Source organism: Sciurus vulgaris, assembly GCF_902686455.1.
Source record: "Sciurus vulgaris genome assembly, chromosome: 6".
Classification (NCBI taxonomy): Eukaryota; Metazoa; Chordata; class Mammalia; order Rodentia; family Sciuridae; genus Sciurus; species Sciurus vulgaris.
This window is the reverse complement of record NC_136466.1, coordinates 116,288,634-116,306,783: the sequence shown is the minus strand read 5'-3', so window position 1 is coordinate 116,306,783 and position 18,150 is coordinate 116,288,634. Positions and strand designations below refer to the sequence as shown.

Below are 18,150 nucleotides of genomic sequence, written 5' to 3'. Positions count from 1 at the left end.
AAAACAAAGCTGGAGACGTCAAACTAACTGAATGGAGAACCTAGAAATAAATCCACACATTTACAGCTAAGTGATTTTTGACAGACCTGCCAAAAATACACAATGGGGAAATGATTATCTCTTTAGTAGTTTGGGGGAAACTAGAATTCTACACATAGAAGGAAAAATGGAGCCTTATCTTACAACATATATAAAACTTTAGTCAAAATAGATTGGAGACTCAAATGGATGACCCCAAACAGCAAAACTGCTAGAAGAAAATCTAAGGTTAAAACTTATTGGTCTACATAATGATTATTTGCACATCACTCTAAAGGACAAGCAACAAAAGCAAAAATGGACAAATGGGTTTATATCAAGCAGAAAAGCTTCTGCACAGCAGAATCAAAATTCAACCTACACAATGGGAGAATATATTTGCAAACCATGCATATGATAAGAGGTTATTATCTGAAGTATGTAAGTAACTTAGACAACTCAATAGCAAGAAAATAAATAACCTGATTAAGAAATGGACATTGCTGGTGGGAATGCAAAATGGTGCAACCACTATGGAAAGCAGTATGGAGATTCCTCAGCAAACTTGGAATGAAACCACAATTTGACCCAGTTATCCCCCTCCTTGGTCTATACCCAAAGGACTTAAAATCAGCATGCTGCAGTGAGGCAGTCACATCAAAGTTTATAGCAGCTCAATTCACAATAGCTAAACTATGGAACCAACTTAGATGCCCTTCAACAGATGAATGGATGAAGAAAATGTGATATATATATGCAACTGGAAGAATAGATTATTGTCCCAACTCATGATATGTGTATACACACACACACACACACACACATATATATATCACATTTTTTTCATATATATCAATATGGTAGAATATTGCTCATTTTTAAAGAAGAATGAAATTATGGCATTTGTTGGTAAATGGATGGAGTTAGAGAATATCATGTTAAGTGAAATAAGGCAGAATGTTTTCTCTGATATGTGGATGCCAATTCACAATAAGGAAATGGGGCTAGGGAAGAATAGAGTTACTTTATATTAGGTAGAGGGGAGTGAAGGGTGGGTAAAGGGTATGGGGGTAGGAATGATAGTAGGCTGAAACAGATATTATTACCTCATGTACATATGTGCCTGCATAACCCATGTAATCCTACAATATGTACAATCAGAAAAATGAGAGATTACATACCATTTATGTATGATCTATCAAAATGCATAAATGCATTCTATTGTCATACAATAAATTAGAACAAATAAAAAAACAAAAAGAAATGAACAAAGAACATAAAGAGACATTGTTTTCAAAAGAAGACATAAATGGTCAAGAGGAATATTAAAAATGTTTAATGTCACTAGTTATCAGAGAAGTGCAAATTAAAATTATGTGTAGTATCATATCACGATGGTTAGAATCACTATCAAAACATCTAAGGAGGGCTGGGAATGTACCTTAGTGGTAGAACACTTAGCACTTGTCTACCATGCCTAGGACCCTGGGTTTCATCTCCAGCACACAAAAGGTAAATAAATAAATAAAATATGATGAATGTGTGAAGAAGAGATCTCTAATACACTCTTGAAGGATATCATAAAAAACAGAATGAAGATTTCTCAAAATTTAAGATAAAACTACCAAACAATCCGGCAATCCTATCTCAGGGTACATATCTAAAGGAAAGGAAATTAGTATGTGAAAGAGATATCTGCACTCCAAATTTATTGTAACATTATTCACAATAGACAAGATATGAAATCAGCCAATGTGTCCCTTACTGGATGAATGGATAAAGAAAACATGAAAACACACACATGCAATGGAATAATGTTTAGTCTAAAATGAAGGAAATCCTGTTACTTGCAACAACATGGGTAAGCCTGCAGGACATTATGTTAAGTGAAATAAGCCATGTACAGAAAGACAAATACTACATAATCTCACTTACATGTAGAATCTTTTAAAAAGGCATTCATAGAAGGAGAGAGTAGAATTAAATTTTCTGGAGTTTTGGGGAGGGGGCAATGTAAACTGTGGATCAAAGGGCACAAAGTTTTGGTTAGGCAGGAGAAGAAGTTTCGGAGATTCATTATACAGCATGATTACTGTAGTTAATAATAATAATTTATGCTTGAAAATTGCTGAGAGTAGATTTTAATTTTTTAGCTTTACTAAGATAAAATTGACAAAAATTTAATACATTTTCTATATACAATGTGATTTTTCAATATACCTATATATTGTGAAATGATTACCCCAAACCCACTATTTAGCCTATTCAATACCTCCTGGTTGTTCTATTATTATTATTACTATTATTATTGTGAGAACTTTTGAGATCTACTTTCTTAACAAATTTCAACTATTGCATATAATATAATATTGTTGACTGTAGTCACCATGCTGCGTATCAGATCTCTAGGACTTACACATGCTCTAACTGAAAACTAGTATACTTTGACCAATATCTTCCATGTCCCTTCCCCCAGCTCTTGATGATTTTAAGAAAATTCTAATTCTGAGGGTAGTACTAAATATCCTCACCACCCACAAAATAATATTGCTATGTGAGGTGATGTATATGCTAATTATTTTTAGATTGTGAGAATGATTTTACAATGCATATGTATATCAAAACATCATGCTGTACAATGTAAATATATACATTATTTGTAAATTATACCTGAATTAGGAAAACAAACAAACAAACCAAGTCTCCAAAAAGAAACACCTCCCAAAGACTGTAAGCTGCTCATGCTCAGTCCTTTCTCTATTAGTCTTTATTTCTCCCATTTCTCTAAATATTTTCTTTCCCCCAATGCTTTAATCTCAAATGCACACTAAGAGGAAAGAACTGAATGGAAAGTAACATGTGAGGAGCAGCTACTGTGCTAGACATTAGATTTCATTCTCCCTGTTCTGTTTTCTCCAACCCGTCAGCAAATCCTGTCTCTTCATCTTTCCCAGTGTCTTCAGAATCCAGTCAATTCTCCCCGTCTTCCTGCTACCATTCTGGGTCAAGACAGCACCATATCCCTTTTGGGTTACCGCCTTGGTTTCCCTAGGACTCCCTGTTTCCCCTTTGTCTGTTCAATTTAACCACAGCATGGGAACCAGTGGTCCTTTAACTACAGTAGTCAGGCCATGCCTGCCTCGGATAAGAATTTGAGGAGGCTCCCACCAAACTAAGTGAACCACAAAACCCCTATACTGACTGGCCTTGGAGGATCTGCAACATCTGCAGCCCTTCAATATCTTTCCTAGCATCTATATTAATAATAATAAAAAAGCTTTTTAAGGATCAGGCAGTATCTGACACTGGAAGGACTGTGCTTTTAATGGAATTTCAGATGCACTGACAGGTTCTGCTGTGTGGCATCTTGGGGCAGGAAACAGCTATGCTCCTGGTCCTAGAATTAGGCTTTATGCTGGCTTCTATCTGTGAATTCTGGAAGAATAGATTATTGTCCCAACTCATGTGAATATAAAGTCTACTTATGAGGCATATTTTCTAGTCCTGGATCTTCTTTCATCTAATTTTATAAAAAAAAAATATTTGGGGATGAGCATTTAGTAGGCACCCTGTGTGATGGTTAATTTTGATCGTCAGCTTGATTGGTTTGATTGAAGCTTGCCTACAAAATTAGTAAAGCACTCTTTTTACTAAATGTAGGTCTTTCACCACATTTTTTGTTGGTGTATTATAGTTGTACATGATGATGGGATTTGTTGTTACATATTTATACATGCACTCAGTATAACAATATAATTTGGCCATCACTTCCCAGCAATCCCCTTGCCCCCTGCTTTCACTGCTTGGTGCTATTCTTCTACTGATTTCCCTTTGATTTTTAGGAGACCCACCCCCACCTTTCTTTTCCTTTTTCCTCTCTAGCTTTTACATAGGAGAGGAACATATAACCTTCAGCTTTCTGAGTTTGACTTACTTTGCTTAACATAGTAGTCTCTAGTCCCATCCATTTTCCTGAAAATGCTAAAATTCCATTTTTCTTTATGGTTGAAAAAATTCCATTGTGTCAGAAAGACAGTGAAATGAATCCAATATAACTTTCCCAAGTTCATATATGAATACACCACAGTGAAACTCCACATCATGTACAAGATTGGGATCCTAATTAGAACTAGAATAAGATATATTCTATGTATGTATAATGTGTCAAAATGTACTCTACTGGCATGTATATCTAAAAAGAACAAATAAAAAATACAAATAATAATAAATGCTAGCGAGGACATGGAAACCAAGAAATACTTTTACACTGTTGGTGGGATTGTAAATCAATACAACCACTGATGGGAATCAGTATGGAGATTCCTCAAAAGACTAGGCATGGAACCACTATATGACCAGGTTGTACCACTTTTTGGTATCTACCCTGAAGACTTAAAGTTATCTCACTACAATGATACATACATACCCATGTTTATAGCAGCACAATTCAAAATAGCCAAATTATGGAACCTGCCTGGGTGTTCATCAGGCTGGATGAATAGATATAGAAAATGTATATACACAGTAAAGCACTCTTCTGGGTGTGTCTGTGAGGATGTTTCCACAAATATCTGCCAGGTATGGCAAACTAATGACTTTTCCTGAAGACCCACCCTGAATGCACAGTACTGTCCAATAGGTTGGGGACCAAATGGAAAAAAAAGTGGAAGAAAGAGGAAACCCACTAGTGCACGCAAGTTCTATTTTGCTGCCACCATCAGTGGATATCAGACTTCAGTCTTTCAACATGAACTCACACTAGAGATGCTCCAGGGAGCTTCGGGGCCTTCAGTCTCATACTGGAGCTGCATCATTGGTCCCTCTTGTTTTGAGCTCCAGTTTCTTGGACTGGGCAGCAGCGAGTTTCCATGAGTCTCTAGCATGCGATAACCATTGTTGGACTATCCAGCCTCTGAATGTGTAAGCAAATCTAATATATCTATATCTATATCTTTATCTATATCTATCCATATCTATCTATACATATACATATATATATATATATATATATTTATAAAATTGACTGGGGATATAGCTCATTGGTAGAGCATTTGCCTAGCATTAGAAAGGCTCTGGATTCTATCCCCAGTATGGAAAAAAACAAAACCAAACCCTGACCATATTGTATACCAGGAGTGGTTCTAGAGAAACAGAGTTGTAAGGATGGATTTCCTTAGTTGTCTTTGTGGGTTTTGGAGCAGGTTTTCTTATTTGATCAAAGCTGAAGTTTCTGAAGACTCTCCTTCTGGTATGGAGAGCACTACCATGTTTGCCATGACATGAACTCTTTGAAGAGATATGCAAAGGAAATGAATTTGAAACTCCTTATTCATCACTTGTGAGAGTCAAGGGATTCAGTGACTCTATACATGGTACTTTTGAACAGTCTTGGAAAACAAAGGAATATAACGGTGTGACTCGTTGCTCCTACCATCACTGGATGAAGCAATAAAGGAAAAGAATGAGCTCAAGGATTCAATTTCCCAGCTGCAGATGCACATAAAACCTAAAGCTTCTACCTGTGACTGGAAGGAGCATTTTCTCTCTTGCAGTCATAGGGCTAAAGTTGCTAGAAAACCAAACACAAGTCCTCATCATGCAATAGGTTGAATTATAAGGCAAGTTTAACTCTCAGCCTTAAAGAGTGTCTGTAAAGTGAAGGCAATGACTGTAAAAGGATTGGATCCTTTAAATTAAGATGGAGACATGTAGGAGAACCCTGATGAAGCTGGGGACATTAGTCTACTAAATTCTGATGAGCTTATTTTGTTAGAGGAAGTGGCCTCCCCACTCCCTAAGGTATTGAGCTCTCCACCACTGGTGGGAACTAATCCTGCAGTGCCTGTGGAAATAGTGGTGACTTTTCCTGATGCAGGTGCTGAACTTGACAATGCTGGTGCTCCTCAGGACCCACCGTCACCACACATTTTGGCTCCAGACCGATAACCAGACTCACCTCAAAAGGCCTCTAGAAGTGAGGTTCACAGTGTGACCCATGAATTGAGGTGCTATATACCAAAAGAACTTCTTGAGTTTTCTAATTTATACAAGCATAAGTCTGTCTGGGGAACATGTATGGGAATGACTGTTAAGGGTGTGGGATAAGGGAGAAGGAACATAAAATTAGTTCAGGCTGAAGTTTTGATATGGGTTCATTAATCAGATTTTCTGGATTTAGTTGCAGCTTGCATAGTTAAAAAATGGCTAGTAGTAGTTTATTTGATGGGTTGGCTGAAATATGGATCAAAAAATGGCCTACTGTGAATGAGCTGGAAATGCCTGATATCTGTTGACTCACAGTAGTGACACAATTCAAAAGCTTATGGAGATTGGGATGCTGGAGTGGAGTTTTGTAATGTAATACCTTCTCTTCCACCATGAAGCTCCAGAAAATGTGCCCGTCACCAAAACCGTAAGAAACAGGTTTGTGTTGGGAGCACCAGCATCTTTGAGGAGCTCTGTCATTGCTCTTTTCTGTACCCCAGACCTTACAGTGGGAGCTGCAGTCACTCAACTGGGACACTTAAAATCTGAGTCTTATATATAATTGGATCCTGGAGAGGCAGGGCCAAGTGGCCAAGCACTGACCATTGATTGCAAGGTCGGCTTACTCACTGTAGTGGGTAGCAGAGACAAAACAATGATCAAAATGATCTGGCTTGTGCAGACCCATTGAATAGACAAGATGGATAGTAAAATAGAAGCAAGCAATTGGGACAACCCACCTCCCTTGTACCCCAAGGTTTCTTTAAATGTAAAGATCACTTCATAAAATTAACCTGTGGAAACATTCCAAACAGTCAAACCTACTCCTCTGTCCTGAAGTGATGGGGAAAGGCAAAGCACGAACAAAGGCCAGACACAAGCGTTAAAAGGGCACAACCTATCAGTAGGCCATGGGCCACAATAATAGCTTTGACACTTTTCCAATATGTGATTAGCATAGATATTGACCAATAGCTTTAACATTTTCCAATACCTGATTAGCATAGAGAGTGATCAATGCTCCTGCCCAGTAGCTGTTAATCCCTAGACTAGATGCTTAGGTGGCAACCTGCTATCAGGTCCCCCTTGCCCCGTGAGAGCTCTGTTTCTTCTCACTTGAATAAGTCCTACTCTCTCACTCTCACCCTCCATTGTCCATGAATTTAATTCTTCAAAGTTGTGACAAAAGAACCCTGAAAGAAGTTACTATGCTAAGTGGGCATTTTCATGCCACGGAAAGCTGCAACATGGTCATATCCCACTTGCCCGCTGCACTGCCAAGAAGTCCATTCCTGTCCACTGAGACCAGTCACTAACTCCTGAGAGCACCTCCTGCTTTAATAGCTGAAACTGCTGCAGAGGTCTGTAACCCTGTCAGTGATTACAGCAGCAGGGGCTGAGAATACAGTTTCACTATGGTGTTGGCTAATTAATAATGGAGTTCCCAGAAGTGGGGAAACTATTAAATTCTTACTTGATCTGTATAAACAGAAAGATTCCAAGACAAATGAATGTAAGTCTACTTTGAATCGTAACAACACAGAATCATACATGGCTCCTTAACCAATTTCCAGACTTAAGTCAGCTTGTAGACCCAGAACGCTTTGAAGGAGAGGATAGGACCCCTTGAGGAAGTACTCTGGTACATTAATGAAAAGTTATACTGTTAATCTTTCTCCCATCTTTTCCCCAAATGGGCCTAGGGCCTTTCACCAGGGTAACCATACATTGGGGAAAAGGAAATAATCACAACTTTTGGGGACTCATGCACATTGACTCTGAACTGACATCTATTCCAGAAGATCCAGAATGTCATTGTGGCCCTCCAGTAAAAGCAGGGACCTCTGGATATCAAATATCAATGGGGATTTTAGCCAAGGTCTGACTCACACTGGGTCTGGTGTTTAACCCAAACTGTGGTTATTTTCCCAGTTCCAGAATGCATCATTGGAATTGATATACTTAGCATTTGACAGAACCTCACATTGTTTTGCTTCTCCACATTGTTCTGTCTTTACCTTCTCAGCATCTGCTCCTTCAACTGGACACGAGAAGTTTTCAGCTGTAGATTAAATAGAAGGTGGGAAGAGAATTGAGGCCAGGCAGAACTTGAGCAGGAGATGAGGGAGGGGAGACGAGATTGCACTCTTTTGTTAATTCCTCTTCTACACTCTGATCTCTCAGTATTCTCATGGCTGAAAAGCAAATCCTAGACTTCACCAAGGGCAGGACGGGTGCTCATGCAGGGAAAATGTAGGGAGTAGGAAACCATATTGAACATATATCAGTATTCTGTCATATATCAGTGATAGAAAATTACAGGTGATTTAAATTATCCTTAAAATTTTAAGCAATATTAACCTTACTTAAACTAAAACAATTTAGTTAAAATGAGTATAAATCTTCTGTTTTCCAGTTGTTTTCTCAGAGTTGGAAAAATGCTTATGCGATAAGGCTGAGTGAAAATTAAAAGTTCAATGTTATCTACACAATATAGCTGCAAACTTATATAAATAATTGGGACAGAAAAGATAAAGCTGGAAGGCAATATACCAACTGCTAAAAGTTATTGTGTTGGAATGGTGTGTCTAAGGCTTAATTTTTATCTTTCTTAAAATTTGTTCTCTTAGTTATATATGACAGTATTTTGACACGTCATACATACATGGAGTACAACTTCTCATCCTTGTGGTTGTACATGACGTGGAGTTACACTGCTTGTGTATTCATATATGAACACAGGAAAGTTATGTCCAAATAATTCTACTGTCTTTCCCATTCCCATCTGGCCTCCCTTCCACCATTTTCCCTTGTACCAATCTGGTGAACCTCCACTCCTGCCCATCCCCTGCATTGTGAGTCAGCATTTCCCTATCTGAGAGAACATTTGGCCTTTGTTTTTGGGGGGGATTTGTTTATTTCACTTAGCATATTCTCTAGTTCCATCCATTTACCAGCAAATGTCATAATTTCATTCTTCTTTAAGACTGGGCAATATTCCATTGTGCATATGTACCACATTTTATTTATTCACTCATTAATTGAAGGGCACCGTGGTTGGTTCCATAGCTTAGGTATTGTGAATTGAACTGCTATGAACATTGCTATGGCGTGTCACTATAGTATGCTGATTTTAAGTCCTTTGGGTCTGTACCGAGGAGTGGGACAATTGGCTCAAATGGTGGTTCCATTTCAGGTTTTCTGAGAAATCTCCATACTGCTTTCCAGAGTGGTTGCACCAATTTGCTGTTGCACCAGGAGTGCATGAGTTACCTTTTCCTCCACAATCTCACGACATTTATTGTTACTTGTTTTTTGTTGTTGTTGTTGAACATTCTTTTTTTTATTTTTATTTTTATTTTATTGTAAACAAATGGGATACATGTTGTTTCTCTGTTTGTACATGGCGTAAAGGCATACCATTTGTGTAATCATAAATTTACATAGAGTAATGTTGTTTGATTCATTCTGTTATTTTACTTGTAATCTTGATAATCATTAAAGCTTATTTTGATGGTGGTTCTTTTAGTCTTATTCATTTTTACTCAAAGGCATCTGCTTGTTTTCTTCCAAATAGAAAATATGAAGCATAGTTTATTAAAGCAATATCCCTCTTTTTCTTCTTATTAATGACTTAGTTTCCAAAAAAGCTATACCCAGTGGATTCTAAACAGCATTCCTTCTTTCTTAGTTACTTTCATTTGAAAAAAAAAAGTCTGTATAATTAAAAGATCATATTTTCGTGTGCAAAACATGACCATATAGTGGAAGAACACTTTTTGATCAGTCAGCAATTTAAACCTCAATTCTCTCCTGGTCACTGGGAAACTTTCAGCGAGAAGCTCCTCCCCTGCTCCAGTCTTGTCAGGTGTGTCCCTGGTTAGGATGAGCCAGCTGGTAACCTTGATCCTTTCTTCCTCCACAGGGCTCTTTCAGGACCTCCTCTTCTTCTGGGACTTTGTAACTTCCCTGGTGTCACTCCTGCCCCTCTCTGCTCTAACAGGATATGTGACTATGTTCTTAAGAATTGAAGCCTCAGGAATTTTAGCAACACGTGAGAAGAAGTTTGCATAAGCAACACTGTGCATTAAAATGAGTTTTGTGAAATTTCTGAACCTTGAATAAGACTACATTGTTGTGTTGGGTGTGTTGCACACTCCTGTAATCATGGCTATTCAGGAGGCTGAGGCAGGAGGATGGCAAGTTTGGGACCAACCCAGGCAACTTAGTGAGAACCTGACTCAAGATAAAAAATGAAAAGGACTGGGGATGTAGCTCAGTGGTAAAGAGCCCCTGGATTCAATCCCCAGTGGCACCCCAAAGACTACATTTTTTGTCCATGCATATGGCATTATTCCTCTAGTGCTGCTCTTTTTTTTTCGATTTTAAGATCCAGAGAAATAAAATTCAGTAATATGTTTCTGAAAAAATCCTTTTCTAGCCCATATACAAAAGAATGAGCCACGAATGGAAACAGAAATATTATATACAGTCATTGCATGTCCAGAGGGCTTTTTATGGAAGGATACAGGGGAGTCTTGGTGCTGGGGGGTGTATTCTCCAGCATAATTCAGGCAGATAGTGACTCGTCTGACCTAACATGGTGGAAAGAAGATACTGTGCACTTGTTTTGATGTCCTTTTGGCCTCTTGGGACTTGCTGCTGATAGATACCTTCTCAAAGCACAGAACATACAGACCCTGGAGCAGAAGGAAGCCCAGTGTTTGACAACAAGTCGGTCTGCATATTGGGCAGGCGGGGATTCCTGCAGTTAGGCCTCCGTCCAGGAAATACGAGAGTGGAACAGTGATGACAGTACAGGATGACACTTTGTGAGCATTCTCTGCATTCCAGGCACTGGCCCAAAAATGTTTTGAATTTTATCTTTTTTGTTCCTCATAACAACTTGGGAGGGAGGTGCCATTGTGATCTCCATTTGACTTAGGAGCAAACACAGGGAGGAAAAGATGTTTGCTCAAAGTCACCTGACTGGTAAATGGCAAGGCTGGGGTTGGAAATAGGGGTGTGATTCTAGACTGTGTGCTTGCCACCAGCTGACTGCTGCCTCTCTGATAGTAAGGATCTGGCCCTCTGTGCAGAATCTAGGCATTAGTTAGGTGTCACTGAGGCACTCTGGACTCTGGTCCTCACTTTCTGTTCCCTGCACCCTGCTGTCTACATGCTTTTCTGTTGCACAGAGCTGTCTCTTTCCTAATCAAATGTTTTCTGATGTCTATAGGTAGAGGTTTGGGAAAAAACCTAGCTTTGGGCAGCTGGAAGGGCTCCATCCTCGGATCTGAACAGTAAAGCCTATACCTCAAGGTATAGGGAATTGCCCCATTTCGAAGTAGTTTTAATTTCCACCTCAGCAAAAGATCCTTGGGCCTCAGAGGAGGAGATGCTGATTCACTGGGTCAGGTATGGAGCCATATAACTTTATGAATGTTTTAAAAAAATTTTTCCCCAAATAACTCTGATATCCATCTCAGGTTTAAAAAATTCATAAACTAGACTATGGAGAAGGCAATTTTTTTCTGGGGCAGAAAGGGAAGAATATCATCACCGTGTATTTATGTTCATCAGGTACAGTGATAGAGTGATAGAGCGCTTCAACAGCTTAATCCAGGAGCACAGGAGTCAGGAGACAGGCTCTAGAGTGGTTTACCCACTAAGCCCTATGTTTAATTAGGAGTCCTGAATAGCTCCAGAGAGCACAGGAGTGATGTGTCCCAGCACCCTGTGGTATGGTGTATATGCTGTTACTAAGCCGGTGAGCACAGAGGGCACACATCTAACTCTGCCCAGAGTCAAGGAAGATTTCCAGGAGGTGACCTACACAGGAGGTATATGTACATTGGGTCCTTACTTGGTCCCAAAACTTGGGAAATTTTAGAATGTGAGTGTGAAGAGGTATATTTTGTATTAATTTTTTTTCTTTAGATATTAGGGATTGAACCTAGGGTCACTTAACCATTGAGCCACTTACCCAGTCCTTTATTTATTTATTTTTTATTTTGAGACAGGGTCTTACTAAGTTTCTTAGGACCTTACTAGGTTGCTGAGTCTGGCCTTGAACTTGCAATCCTTCTGCCTCAGCCTCCAAAGTTGCTGGATTACAGGCTTGTGTCACCATGCTTGGCTAAGAGGTTCATTGTAGAAGAAATCAGTAAAACTCAGTGAACCAGCTCCTTTTGCTCCAGCCAACTAGGATTCCATTCCATGGGCAGTAATGTAAATCACCTTGCACACTTTATACTGCCCCACCTTATGTGCTCTTCCATCTATCAAGATTCAATTCCTCAGGCAAAAGCTTATAACCAGGAACTAAAGCAGGAGTTGTGTCAGACTTGCTGATGTACATCCCCTACCTCACTGTTATACTTTTATTCTTTTCTATTTATTAGCTTCATTCCATTCTGGATTGCATTTATCATTCTTAGTTATTGATTTAATTATCAGATATTTGAAATATGAAGACAATTCAGAAAATAAAATCATATCTATAGTCTTACCTTCCATTTTAATGAGAAAATATCTCACCCTATTTTCTGGGATTGTTTTCTTTGTGAAGAAATGCCTGCCCCCATCCTGCCTCTAGCATCCTATTTTCTGTTAGGGAAAATACTTTGCAAATATTGATGTTTCCCCTGCCCCAAATAACATTCCTTAAGAACTACAAGAGACCATGGGCATTGTGTACTCCAACTTCTTTTGACAATGGAATGCTGGAGATTCTAGAAAGCAGGCAAGGGCTGGAGAACATGGCAGAGGGGCCATTTGTCAGTGCTGGTTCCTATTGCTGATTGGCTTCTGTGCTTTATCAGGAGTGATTGCGTGTATGCTGGGAAGGGGATAAGGCTACCATGCTGACCTTTCGAGTGTGTCATATCCTCTGGCCCTGTCTACGAATCTTCATTCCCATAGCAGCTGGTTAATTTAAGACCCTATTAACCTGGACAATGGCAGTAGTTGCTCTGCAGGTCACCCTGCCTTCCAACTTGCACATACCATGCCTCAGTACCATCAAATCTTTTTGAGATCCCTGATGTATACAGATACATGTGAGTTTTGGTGAGAGTTGCACTAAAGAAGAAGAGGAACTGGAGTCTGATACCAAAATCATGAGCATGACCATAAACATAATCTCTAACATTTATCAAGAGTTTACCAATTTGTTCTGGGAAGTTTATGTAAATTAATTCACTAAATTCTCATAGCATCTCTATAACACAGGTAATATAATCATCCTTATTTTACAGATGAAAAAGTTTAGGCACTAAAAGAATAGGTGACAAGTTTCTCAGTTGCTCTGTTGCAGAGCTAAGGTTTGGTCTTGGGTCATCTGCCTCCAAACGCTATGTTGTTCCACACCATGCCAGGTTTTAATGGCCAGAAATGAAAGAGCAAGCTCATTTGGGAGCTCCATATTTTTGTTAGTCCTTAGTAAGTAGTATACTCTGTCAGATTCTTTGTCAGTCTTTTGCATCTGTTCCATGACTTCTATTTGGAAATTATTTTGAAATTGAATTATGTGTAGCACCAATGTATTTCTCCATCAGTGCAACATCATAAAGAGTAGTTAAATTTCCAGATGAATCCATAATCTATTTAAGCCATGTTATATATCCCCTCATTTGCAATAAAATACAAGAGAAAATACAATGCTGGCACACTATTAATGAAAAAGAAAAGAAAAGAAAAAGAACACTAAATGTTATTATATTTTAATCTGAAGCAATTGTGCTTGAAGGAAAGGAGGAAGAGGAAGGGGCTAGAAACTTTGAGATTTTACATGGGTAAATACTCTCAAGAGCTTTGGAGTTAGATGTTTTTTTCATCTAATTGCATTTCAAATTTAAAGACTTTGATTTGACATAGCTGTATGGGTAACAATGTTTTTAAACTTCTAGAGCTCCAAAACAACAAGAACTTTTAGTTACCATTTAGTAATTCATTTCCTTCTGCCATTAACTCAAACCAATATGGTGGATGGAAGGGGGAGGAAAATGTGCAACCAGCTAGAAGAAGCTGATGTTTCCAAGGGGCATTTGTAATTTAACGAGTACTTTGCCTTTCTCTGATGTAAAGTATATTCTTTCAGGTTGGAAATGGATTAGGCATGCTTTTGAGAAAGTGACATTAAAATCCTTTCATAGAATACAAAAGTGAATGCTTTGGGTAATTATTTTTTTCACCAGTAGCATTATCCTTTTTCTTTTCTTTATTTTCTGGCCACTGCTGAGGTACCTCTGCAGGGCCTCTTCTTTTAAGTCTAGTTACTCCTGAGCTTTTATTATGGGAGAATGTAAAGAGAGTTGCAAGAGTGTTTTCAGATAATCTGCTGTGTATTATGCCTGGGACAAATTTGCCTGGTTGCTTAGGCTCTGCTCCATTCCCATTCCACTTTCCTTATATTTTGTTCCTTTTTTCATGACACAGTTGGTCACTGAGGTGGAAATAAGTTTTTTAGCCCCTGTAACAGAAATTTTGCTTCTTTATTATCCATGGAACTGGAATTTAAACTCAAAGTTGGCTGCAGTCAGAAGGAAGTCTTGGACTTGACATTGCTAAGGGAGTTAGAAACATTGCTATTTTCAAAACATGTCACAAGGTCATTAATTAAACACTAAAGCAAGTATCTCAAACTCAAACTGAATCAGTTTGAGAGAACCCTCCCTCCTCCAGGGCTCCCATTTTGGCCCACATTAAATATACTTGATTTAAATCTTACTGAAAGTTAAGGGTTCCGATCTCAATAGTCGGCACCACAGATAATAACATAATTTTCTCCAGTTTGTGAAAGGAGGAATAATGGAGCTGAAAAAATTGGATTATTTTCACTTTCATTGCCTAGCTAATGATATTGGCATAATTGATTTAAGATACCTACTGATTTGAAGTGTTTGTGGCATAATGCTTTGTAAGCCCTGCTTAAATGAATCCCTTTGAAGTTAGTCCTGGAATTGCTTTGTTCTTTGGAGATGCTGAGATGAGCTCCTAAATGGACATTAGTTCCCCAGAGGATATGAAATCTGACTTGCTTAAGGTTCTCAGAGATGTAATAAATATCATGATATCCCATTTATTTTTATTTTCTACTTAGAACTGCAACTCTGAAATATTCCAGTGAAACTGTTCAGTTGCATTACCCAATTCAAATCAGTGGATGCAAAGCTTTTTCTCCTGATTTCTAGATTTATAGGTCCCAAGTGAACTGAAACTGGTGATTTCTTTCTGCTGAATAGCAATTTGAAGAAGGTACTTTTGAAATTTTGTAAAGTAACATTTCAGGGAAGTTCCTTCTGATCTTTTTCCTAGGATATAGTAAGCAGTTGGGGAAAACATGGCCAAGATTCTCAATCCCTTTGCTTAATAAATATTAAAATATTCTAACTTCACACTGATGCTCCCAAAAGCTTTTACACAAGAAACTTAAAAAATACTAAGTATGCTCACTTTACTTTTGATTGGAGAAAGGATTGAACATGATCATATTCAAAATTGCTCAAAGTAGGTTTTATTAGTAATAGTAAAATTAGAAAAGACAGTTTTTTTTGTTTTATTACATCTAATTTTCTAGTAATGATAGGTGAGGAAATACAACTTTTAAATATCATAAAAGAAAATTTAATGAAAAATATTTTCAACAATTCTTTTAGCTATACTCCACTATTTTCCATTAACTATTCCATTAGTACTCACTAGAGAAGCCGCTTAATGAATGAGCCTTGCTTCAGGGAGCTTCTGTCATAGACTGAAAGTGGATTGGTTATGTGAGTCCTCTTCATATATGATGAGAACATCCAATGGTGGAGACACAAGGACGTGTGTTGGTGACTAGCTCAGCAGGGGCACATCTGGTTAGCAACATCACATTAATTTTCTCAGGGAAAAGTAGAAACGATTTGAAAGTTAAGTGTAGATTTGCAAGATGGAAGTGTGAAGAGGAAAGAAGCACATTCCGGGATCAGGATGGACTCTAAACCACGGGGCCCAGAAATTTCTGAAGGATCTGACCTCTCTGAACCTGACTTTCCAACCTTAAATACAGGCGGCAGTCATTTGCTCTGAAAATGAAATGAGATACTCTCTATGAAAAGCTTTTATACGTTCTAAAATCCCATACCATTGCAGCATACCTTGTAACTTTGTGAATCTTATACTTTTGTCAGATACCAATTTATTTTATTTTTTCGTCTGAAAGCAATTTATTAAGAAGCCAGTGAGAAAAATGGGGGGAAAGGAGAGAGGGGCAGGCAGGGCAGGCGGGGCAGGCAGGGCCAAGTGTCCCAGGCAGAAGGGCCTCTGAGGTCCTCGGCAGGTGGGGGCAGAGGAGAGTCGGGCATCCCTGGACGCGGTCTGGCTCAGCTCTCCAGCTCCTGGGAGGCTCGCCGTTCACGGTGTGGCCCGCTTCTCCTCCGTGGCGTCGGGGCCACTCTGGAGCTGGCCCACGGCAGGCAGCAGCACAGTCCTCGGAGGCAGGCGCAGATCGTCCTCCTCACCCGCTTCCAGGCACTTGTGTGGCCGTGGCCTTGCCGTGTGGCAGTGTCCTGGGAGGAGGCACTGCTGCTGTCTATCCTGGACCACGCGTACAAGATCGCGGAGGAGTCTGCCAGGTGGAGGTCAGAGTCCGACCGCAAGCAGCTGCCGAGGGTGGGGGCCCGGGCAGGCGGGCAGCGCAGAGGATCGGCTGGCAGGCTGGCAGCTCTGACGCCCTGGAGGCCTGGCTCCTGGGCCTCCTGGGGCAGCGGACCCTCAGGGGGCCCGGGGAAGGTGCTCAGGGCAGGCTCGCTGGCGCTCCTCTGGGGCAGCACAGGGACAGGGGACAGGTCCTCGGGGCGCAGACGAGACCTCAGCCAGGGAGGCTGGGCCCGGCCCTGGAACTCGAACCCTACCCCCTGGCCTTGCTGGTGCTTCAGGAGCAGGTAGGTCGCCATGGCCGCATCGAACTTCCTCTTGGCCAGGGACAGCCAGGTGTGGTAGGGGTCGAAGCCCAGGTGGAACAGGACGGTCAGGAGGGCGGGGTCTGGGCGCTGGGGCAGCGCCTGGCTGGGACGATGGGGCGGACATGGCTCGCCCTGCCGCAGCCACGGGTGCTGCAGAATCTGCTGGACTGTGGGCCGCTTCTCAGGCTTGACGGTCAGGATCTGGCGGATGAGCCTCCGTGCGTGGGCGGGAACCGAGCTGGGCACGTGGAACCTGGCTTGCACGATCCCCATCAGCACCTCCGGAGCGGTGGGGGCCCTGAACGGGCGGCTCCCTGTCAACATAAAGTAGAGGAGGACACCCAGGCTCCAGGCATCGGCTGGGGGGGCCATCGTACTCTTGCCGCAGGACGATTTCTGGGGCCAGGTATGCCAGAGTTCCCCAGAAATTGTGGCGCTTCTGCCCGGGCCTGAACCTGGCGCTGAGGCCGAAGTCGATGAGCTTGATGTGGCCCACCGCGTCCACCATGATGTTCTCGGGCTTCAGGTCTCGGTGTGCCACGCCCTGCTCATGGCAGTAGGCCACGGCATTCGCGACCTGCCTGAAGACTCTGTGGGCCTCCTCCTGCTGCATGCCCCCATGCGGGATGCGCCGAAGCAGCTGCTCCCCCGCCGCCAGCTCCATCACCACGTACAGCTTCTTCCCAGTCGCCATCACCTGAAAGAGCCGCACCACGCTGGGGTGCTCCAGCCTCTTCAGCACGTAAGGCTCCGACAGCACCGGGATGTTCTGCACCGCCAGCCTCAGGCCCTTCACGGCCACCTCTGCCCCCGTCAGGCAATGGCGGGCCAGGTGCACCTGGCCAAACTCGCCCTGCACGATGGCCCTCAGGACCTCGTAGTGGTCCAAGAAGGGCTGCTCGTGGCAGGAGCAGGGCCCCTGCGACACTACACTAGACTCATTATTCTCCCTAAACACACCCATCCTCACCAGGAACACCCACTGAGGATGCTAACTGAAAACAAAATAACAAGCCAAAACAACAAATCAAAATCAAAAACCAAAACCAGACAAAACAAAAAACCCAAATCAAAAAACCAATATCCACACACCACAACCACCGACCGCCAACCACCAAGCGCTAACTATCTGGGAGTCCGACAGGTCACCACCAAGAGCTTCCTGTACTTATGGAGAAAAGCCAGCCCCAGCAACCTGCTT

At 41.1% G+C, this 18,150-nt stretch overlaps 1 protein-coding gene across 1 annotated transcript; it reads right to left on the bottom strand.

Annotated features, from left to right (window-relative positions):
* Positions 1–16,367: 16,367 nt before the first annotated feature.
* On the bottom strand, positions 16,368–17,913 carry LOC306664349 (sperm motility kinase Z-like; the record flags this gene model as incomplete). The annotated part of the gene is made up of 2 exons (XM_079145170.1): positions 16,368–17,263; positions 17,319–17,913. 2 exons carry the CDS (start codon positions 17,911–17,913, stop codon positions 16,368–16,370), a joined length of 1,491 nt encoding a protein of 496 aa, XP_079001296.1.
* Positions 17,914–18,150: the final 237 nt, after the last annotated feature.